The sequence below is a fragment of the Leptonychotes weddellii genome, chromosome 16 (genome assembly GCF_054177405.1).
Source record: "Leptonychotes weddellii isolate Sample4059 chromosome 16, ASM5417740v2, whole genome shotgun sequence".
Classification (NCBI taxonomy): domain Eukaryota; kingdom Metazoa; phylum Chordata; class Mammalia; order Carnivora; family Phocidae; genus Leptonychotes; species Leptonychotes weddellii.
In genome coordinates, this window is record NC_138384.1 from 27,853,609 (window position 1) to 27,863,190 (window position 9,582).

At 35.2% G+C, this 9,582-nt stretch overlaps 1 protein-coding gene across 1 annotated transcript in view; it reads right to left on the minus strand.

Annotated features, from left to right (window-relative positions):
* Window positions 1–9,582, minus strand: part of CHD9 (chromodomain helicase DNA binding protein 9) — a 137,542-nt gene that overhangs the window by 68,607 nt on the left and 59,353 nt on the right. Inside the window, exons 8-9 of the mRNA XM_081807887.1 lie at window positions 5,706–5,929; window positions 2,215–2,458 (exon numbers count right to left, since the gene is read on the minus strand). Coding sequence (XP_081664013.1) covers window positions 2,215–2,458; window positions 5,706–5,929 — 468 coding nt within the window. The remainder of the gene's footprint in view (window positions 1–2,214; window positions 2,459–5,705; window positions 5,930–9,582) is intronic.

Genomic DNA, 9,582 nt, shown 5'->3' on the forward strand with positions numbered 1-9,582 from the left:
TTCAGCTCTGAAGGTATTTTGAAGGTAGAGCCAATAGGATTTGCTGATGGATAGGTGTAGAGTGAGATAAAAAGATGATTCAAGTTTAACTGTAAAATTTTTTAGCTTGAACAATTAGAAGGTGGTGTTGCTACTTACTACAATGAGAAAATTCAGGATTCTGGACATGTTATGTTTGAGTCGGCTAGTAGATACCCAAGTGGAACAGCTGAATAGGCATTTGGAGAGGACTTGGGAATTCAGGAAAGAAGTTAGAGTTGGTGATAAGATTTCGGAGTTTCTAGCAGTACAGATGGTACTCAAGTTATGTGACTGAATGAAATCTCCGATGGAATGAGTATGGATATAAAAGAGTCTGAAGACTGAGCCCTGGGGTCACCCCCAAGTTTAGACAGGGAAGATAAGAAGGAACCAGTAAAGGGAGCTTCAGAAGGAATAGGCGGTAATATAGGACAGTACAAAGTCCTGGAATCCAAGCCAAGAGAATATTTAAATGGGACTGAAAGCTGTAAACTATCAGGGACTATGAGAGGTTAAGAAAGATCATGTATTCTGATTTAGAGTTTAATTCCTACCAACTTAATTAGATTAATTCATATTGATTATATACAATGGCCATTAAGTTGAATAACAGACCTAGCAGAATACTATTAAAAGAGGCATAAAGTATAAGTCTAGGGCATTTATACAGTTCTAACAACTGGGGACAGGATGCATTCAGTTAAAGTGATATCACAATGTTTAGTATTTAAGAACAAGGGCTTTTGAGTCTAAGTGACCTGGGTTTATTAATCCCAGTTTTGCTGGGATTTATTATACCAAACTCATATGAGACATTTATTAAAACTGTAACCCTTTTAAACATCTCTTAAACTCCCAATATTTAATTCTACCTTCTGTAAAAAAAAATGAGATTGAACTAAGTTAATCATAATCATTTTTATGATACCATACAGCTCTTAAATTCTACAAATGTATGATTGAGAAGAATAAAACACTATGGAAGGAAATCAAACTATAATCTGAGATGTCAGAGGCTTGAAAGGTACAAAGGTGATAGTTATAATAAAACTGAGGAATAACTAAAGGGTTATATAGATGCTTAATTTCATAGGAATGTAATTGTTTCAACCATAAAAGTAAGAGGGACTAAATCAAGTAATTCATCCATTTTCAGCTTTGAATAGGTAGAAAATCAGTTACAATTGGGAAGGAAAGCAGCAGAAGGCTAGGCACATTAGCTTACTTCAACCTGCAGCATATCACATGACATTATCACATCATATGTTATAACGATCCTTATAAAACAAAAGAATTAGTGAAAGAAAAATATTAAGGTGCTACTGCGGCAGAATGTCAGGCAAATGAACCTATTCCAATTAAAGAGTATAACTTGTGTGAACTGTTTTAATAATCTTGTTCATTATTTCTTAATAAAATTCTTAATCTAAAGTCCTATTACCACTCAAAACTGCAATTGGCACTTAATGCTTTCTAGACTTCAACTTTCTGCTAGAAAATTCTTTATTGTAATGTTATCTCTTCATTTTATGATGTGTGTATTTAGCTGAAAAATAAGAAATCTCCTACTCGGTTTCCTACTAAAGAGGCCAAAGTAAAATGGAAAATGTGCCTTCTGGATACGGGGCAGAAGAAAACCACCAAATCACCAGAGCACTGGAATAATCAAGCCAAAGGGGAAAATAAGAGAGAGGTATGCTTGTATCTGCATACAAAACAAACCAAATGTGTCTAAAATCAAAATCCTTTGAACATGAAAGAGAACCTATGGTTCCATCTCAAGAGGCATTTAAACCCATGGTGTTCATTGAAGATTTGAATTTTAAAAATGGAGGGAAAAAACTGAAGGATGATCAAAGAGATGGGTATTATTCTAAAAATAAATTTAATGTGTATTTAAAAGCAATTAGTAAAACAATTATTCTAGCTGAAAAATTAAGGATACAATAAAATTAGTACATCTGTATAAATCAGCATACTATATAGTGAACCAGAACGTGATCCTAATTCCTTGTCATTGTCCTCCTCAGCTACTAAAGTTTATTGTAAAATAAATATGATGAATAAAGAGATTGAACTAAGATGTACGTAGGCAAACAAAATTCATCCCAAATTTGAAAATAATGAAAGCATAATAATTGGCTTTTTCAAACCTGACCTTTCAAACAACAAACAAAATCACCAGTAACACACCTGTGAGTCCCTGAAGTACATCTCATATTGCTGTATCATCTGTCTGCTAATCAGGCTCCCATGATAAACCACAACATTAATATCAGTCCATGTACGAAATTCTCTCTCCCAGTTTGCAATAGTAGAAAGTGGAGCAATAATCAGGAAAGGTCCTCTTATACCAGTCAGAAGGATTTCGTAGAGGAATGTAATTGATTGAATGGTTTTGCCAAGACCCATTTCATCTGCTAAAATGCAGTTTCGTCTGAAATAAACAAATATATTATCCATGTATACATTGGGTTTTTCTGTACACTACAATGTTTTTAAAGATAAATACACAAAATAATCAAAGATCAAGTTAAAATACTTGCATTTATAAAAACATAAAAGTTGCTTAAGTGTAGACTAGGCATATCATTTTGTATATATATGAAACTATAATTTTATTATAATCCTGCAGAGGGAAAACTATAGATTTCTGTAGCTCCAAAATAAAGGTAACACCTGTCAGAGGTATGATTTTGTTAAAGAATGAAACGGCAGGAGTAAGGCAAACTAAATATATTATTTATTCAGGAAGCATTTATTAAATACCTTCTATATCTCAGAGAGAGTATGAGAAAATGGGATACAAAAGAAATAGAACATGTTCTCTGCCTTCCAGGGGCTTTTATCTATTAGAGAAGCAGACATGCAAATAAATAAATAAATAAATAAATCATGCAATGTGCTATCATGGAAGCACAAACAAAGCACTGGTTTTCAACTCTGGCTGGGAATTAGAAGAGCCTAAAAGCCTGAAGGAAAGAGAGATACCCAGGGTTCTCCCCTACACATTATGTCAAAGTGTATGGAGTAGGATAAAAGCAGCTATAATTTTTTTTAAAAAGTTCCACAGATGATTATAATATATGGCCAGTTGAGAACCCTCGGGGTTAAGTTTATTACAGAAGCTCAGAGGAGTAAGTGTCCAACTCTGGCAAAAAGAGATGGTAGAAAAGGAGCTCTCTTTCAGAGAAGAGGTCAGTAATGGGTAGGATTTTGCCAGCGAGCACAGCAAAGGAGCAGAAGTGTAAAGAATACGATCATCACCTGGGAGACTCCAAACGTGGTTTTGAGATGAGGGTAAAAGGAGGGGGTATCACTAAGGTATGAAGAGGTCATAAATAAAGAATGTTGGACATCATTCTGTTATGCAATGGGAGTCACTTAAAATTTTTAAAGAACCCTGATGCAATTGCGTTTGTACTCTGAGGTTCACTCTTGCTCCACTGTGGATATTAGAAGGTGAGGTGACTAGAACCTGGCCCACTAACTGGGAAAGTACTGCAATAATGCAGGAAACAATGGTGGGCACTTGGACTAAGGGAGGGGGTACTAAGAGGAGAGAATGGATTCCAAAGTTAATTATGACTTAGAATGATTTGGACTTTGTGACCAACCAGATACACGGGTGTTTGATGACAGCCAGATTTTAGTAATCGTGTTATTCTTTTTTTTTTTTTAAAGTAGGCTCCATGACCCTAAGATCAAGAGTTGCATGCTCTACTGACTGAGCCAGCCAGCATCCCTTTATTGTGTTATTCTTAACCGAAATACAAAATATGTTGGAAGAACTAGTTTGGTACAGAGGAAACAGGAAACAATAAGGTTAATTTTGAATTTTGTGCTGAAAAAAGAATCCGTGAGATAGATTTTAAGGTAGCAAGAGGCAAACAGAAATATGGGCTTGGAGTTCAAGGCCTTAGAGATAAAGATACGAGACCATGAGAATGTTATTGATAAATGAAGGCACAGGGGGTGTGGAGTATGGCTTAGGAAGAACAAACCTGTACTACGAGGAGAGCAAAAGAGCACCGTTAGGAGGAAAAGCAACACTGAAAGGGCAGGCAGAGGAAGGGAAACCAGCAGACCTGCAAATCACAGGGTCTGGAGAGAGTCCCACTGTGGAAGCTGCTGCGGCTGAGAATGGGGGAAAATTTACAGAAGGATCAACCAAAACCCAAAGCAGCAGGGACACAGCAAATCAGGGCTGAAAAATACCCCGTGGATTGGGAAATAACACGTTTCAAAGATAAGACTCAAATCCAAGCAACAGGTTTAAAGCAAGTTGGAGATGAGGAAATGGGAAGAGCTCCTATAGGCTTTCTTCCATGAAATTACAGAGGGCTCAAGGTCACTATAGAAGGAAAAACAGAACCAAGAAGAGAATGTTTATCCTTTTCTTTCTTGTATTTTTATGAAAGGTTAGACCCAGATTTGTTCACAGAGTGAAGGGACGGAGAGCACTAGTCTTGAGATGGCTTGAAGGTCTAACAGTGCAGGATGACAGTTGATGCAAGTGAGGCTCTGAGAAAACTGGACGGGCTGCATGTCAAGAACAGAGGTGGTACATGAGTCTTGGTTATGGGGAGGCACCTTTTAACTTCTGGTACATGAGGATGGCTAAGAAAAGCTAAGAATGGAGATACATTTGTCGGCCTGGCTGTGAGGGCAGGCAAGAACTTGAACAAGCTCACCTATGGGCCCTCTCTATGGAGCAGTCACATGGGGGTGAAGAGGGTAGGGTTGTGATAGACAGCCTGAGGAACGTGCTGGAAGTTTAAAACAAGCAATGTAGGCAATGGGGAAGGGTAAGCAAAACAATACTTTGTTAACTATTTTACCTGGAAGGGTCTCTTGGGAAAAATGATGGTTAACATTTAGAAAATATAAACCAGAGGAAAGACTGCTGTGTAGCATTAACAGGTACCCGTAACTCCACATGACTGTCTCAGGACTCACAATTACTGAGTGCAACAACTCAGAAGAACCACGTGATAAGTAAAAACATGGAAGAATGATTCTGAATAAAAAGTGTCATCAAATTTTTCTGTTATTACTAATCATAATGCCTTTGCTTGCTCTTTTGTATATGCCACTATACTTTCTCAACTGTGGGTCCATTTTTCACTTCTTTTGCAATTATCTTTTCACTGCAAAAAAGTGAGCTAATGTTCCACCCAGCATTTTGAACTTGGAAAATAAATAATTAATAGCATAAATTCATTACTAGATTCTTATATTTTGATTTCTATTCCTCATCAACTGCTGACAATCTGCTTTGCTGAAGACTTAAATAATAGACCTACTTAATTCTTACTGATATAATTGCTCACATTTTACTAACTAGATTCAATTATTGGCAGATAGCAGTATAAGTTGATAAGTTGAAAAATATTCTGTAACATAACAGATGTTTTATGATGGTAAGAAAGGGATTTCAAATTTTATTATTAATCATCTTATCAACTTTCTTCTATTCTGACTGGCATAATTTAAATGAAGCAGTTGAAGTCAAAATCCTAAATTATAATTTACACATCTTCCTGAGGTAACCTCACTTTCAATAAGAAAGACTCCATGACAGTAATAATATAGCAACATCAGTACCTATTTTACTTAACATATTTTGACACACATAAAAAAACAACACACTAAACTTTTTTCTATTAAGATATATTACATACCTATTGTACCAATTGAATAAGAGCCAATTGAGTCCTTCCAGTTGATATTCCCTGAGTTGATTGCCATTTTTATAGTCCCTGGATTGATCAATTTTTTTCCAAATATTAGCGGGAGGACGATCCTTTGTGGAAAAACAAAGAATGGTGTATTTCAGGTTTTTTAATCTTCCATACATCTCATACATGGTAAAAGCATTGCTTTTAAAAATAATTATAGAGGCATAACATTATATGGTGTTATGATGATATTTTTCAAATATCTAAAGACCAAATTAGTTATGCACCAACTCTTCCAGAAAATTGAAAAAGGCAGCATACGTTCTAACTCATTCCATGTAGCCCAGGCACTAAAATCAAAGATACTACAAAAAAAACCCCAAACAAACCAAAAACCCACTATACACCAAATCCCTAATGAATACAGATGCAAAGATTCATAACAAAATTTTAGCAAATGGAATCCAATATATGAAAAGGATAATCTATCATGACCAAGTAGATCTTTCCCAGGAATGTAAGGTTGTTGAAATATGAAAATTAATCAATGTTGATCAATAGACTAAAAAACCCAAAAATATGATAATCTCAATAGATGCAGAAAAGGGATTTAAAAACTCCAACACGTATTCCTAATAAAAATTCTCATTAAATTTTTAATAGAAGGGAACCTCCTCAGCCTGATAAGGTACATCTATGAAAAGAGCCAAAGCTAACATCATATTTAATGGTTAAAGACTGAATGTTTTCTCCTAAAAATTGGGAAAAAGGCAAGCATGTCCATTGTCACAACTTCTATTCAACATTGTACTGCAGATTCTAAGAAGTGCAATAAAGAAAAAGAAATAAAAGACATTAAGATTGGAAAGGAAAAAGTAAAACTATTTTAATTCACAGAAGACATTATTTGTGTATGTGGAAAATCCTGTAGATTCTACAACAAAGATAAGTGACTCTAGCAAAGTTGCATGATACAAGATCAATATATAGAAAATTCTATATTGTAGAAAAAATTATAAACAAATTTAAAAAGATAATATCATCTTTCATCTATCTTTCATCTATCATGCATAACAGCATCCAAAATATGAACTATTTAGGAATATATCTCACAAAAGTTGTATAAGACTGGTATATTTAAAACTACACAACATTGCTGAGAGAAATTAAAGAACGCCTAAACAAATGGACTTTCATGGACTCAAAGACTCAACATTGTTATTAATTCTTCCCAACTGAAAAACAGATTCAACATAACTCAACCAAAATCCCAGGAATGTTTTTGTAGAAATTGACATGCTGATTCTAAAACCATATGGAAATGCAATAAATCAGAAATATCCAAAACAACTTAAAAAAAGAGTAAAGTTAGAGGATTTATACTGATTTCAAGACTTGTAATTACAGAATCAAGACTGGGTAGAATTGGTTTAAAGATAACAAACAGATCAGTGGAACAGAATAGAGCGTTCGAAAATATATCCACATGTATTACTCAATTGATTTTTGACAAAGTAGGAAAGGCAATTCAGTAGAGTAAAGGTAGTTTTTTCTTTTTAATCAAAAAACTGGTGCTAGAACAATTGGATACCCATAAGCAAAAAATGAACTTTGATTCATACATGTACTATATACAAAAATTAACTCAAAATGCATCGTAGACCTAAATGTTACCTAAAACTAAAAAACTTCTGGCAAAGATTTCTTAGCTATAGCACCAAAAGTATGATCCATAAGGAAAAGCCAGATAAACTGGACTTCATCAAAATGAGGAACTTTTGCTCTTTTACACTGTTAAGTAGTGAGAAGACAAGTCACAGACTTGGAGAAAACATTTGCAAATCATATACCTGATAAAGGACTTGCATCTAGAACACATAAATAATTCTTAGAGCTCAATAATAAGAAGGCAAACAACCCAATAAAAATAGGTAAAATATATGAATTGGTACTTTATTAAAGAAGATACACTAATGGCAAATAAGCACATGAAAAGATTCTCAACATCATTAATCAGTAGGAAATGCAAATGAAAACCACAATGTTATACCATTATATACATATTAGAATTGCTAAGATTAAAAACACTGTGTTCCAAGTGTTGACAAGGATGTGAAGTAACTAGGACTCTTATACAATGCTGTTGGGAATGTAATATCGTATGACCAATTGTAAAAAGTCTGGCAGTTTCTTTTTCTAAAGATTTTATTTATTTGACAGAGAGAGACACAGTGAAAGAGGGAACACAAGCAGGGGGAGTGGGAGAGGAAGAGCAGGGGGCCTGATGCGGGGCTTGATCCCAGGACCCCGGACCATGACCCGAGCCTAAGGCAGACGTTTAACGACTGAGCCAACCAGGCACCCCAAGTTTGGAAGTTTCTTAAAAAATTAAACATATATGTAACATATGACCCAGCCATTTTACTCATAGGTATTTACTGAAGAGAAATGAAAGCACATGTCTAGATGAAGATTTGTATACTAATGTTCATAAACTTTCTTTTTTTTTTTTAAGATTTATTTATTTGAGAGAGAGAAAGAGAGGAAGAGCACACAGAGGGAGATATCCCACAAATTTGTTTACCCATTCACCTATTGATGAATACGTATACTGGCTATTAGAAATAAAATTATTATGGGGGCGCCTGGGTGGCTCAGTCAGTTAAACGTCTGCCTTTGGCTCAGGTCATGATCCCAGGGTCCTGGGATGGAGCCCCACATCTGGCTTCCTGCTCAGTGGGGAGCCTGCTTCTCCTTCTCACTGCTGCTCTCCCTGCTTGTGCGCTCTCTCTGTCAAATAAATAAAATCTTTAAAGAAAAAAACCAAAAAAACAAAATATGATCTATTCCATGAACAATTTTACTTCATTCCTTCTCTTCTGTTGCATCTCCACATTTTTCATGGCAGCCCTTCCTCACTCTGATGCTAATGGAAAAGTGATCTGCTCCTGCTTTTTCATGTATAAATTCCGTCGTTAGTGAACTAAGAAATTTCTGTGGCCAAATTACATTTGAAAGAGGACAGGACAAAATATTTAATAAAATCATAACAGGTCTCCTCACAGTGAATTTCTTTTGGTTGGCTCCCCAAAACTGGATTCACATGACAATAATCCTATGTCTTAGGATTGAAAGTAAACAATTCGAGAAATTGAAAGTAAAAATTTATATAATTATCAGCAATATCACAACTTGCCATAGCCTTCTAGAATTCTATAGTTTCTGTACTAGAAAAGTCAATAATTTACTTTTTATTATTTGACCAGGGAAGAGATATGCATGTAGTCAATTAAAAAAAAAAAAAATCAACATACTGAATTTATGTAGGCTTTTAACAATGTTTCATATAAAAGGTTTTTCTAAAATAAAGCTACTATGGACGGAGATGAACTATTTAGTTATGGAGAATTAACTGGTTTATAGAAAAGAAGGACAACGTGGGTATAATAAGGATTTTTCCTTATTATAGATATTCAGAATTAATAACTCCACCTCGTGCTGAAACTGATATTCTTGGTATTTTTATAAATGACCTGAGAGAAACAGTTGTGGGAAACTCTTAAATTCAGAGATGAGGCAGAAGCATTTGCAAGGGGCGCCTGGGTGGCTCAGTTGGTTAAGCGACTGCCTTCGGCTCAGGTCATGATCCCGGAGTCCTGGGATCGAGTCCCACGTCGGGCTCCCGGCTCAGCGGGGAGTCTGCTTCTCCCTCTGACCCTCTCCCCTCTCATGCTGTTTCTCTCTCTCTCTTTCTCTCAAATAAATAAATAATTAAATCTTAAAAAAAAAAAAAAAGAAGCATTTGCAAATTGTCGAGGGAAATTTGAAGGAAATACTCATCAAAATTATAAATGCACAAAAAGAATGAGATCTTGCCATT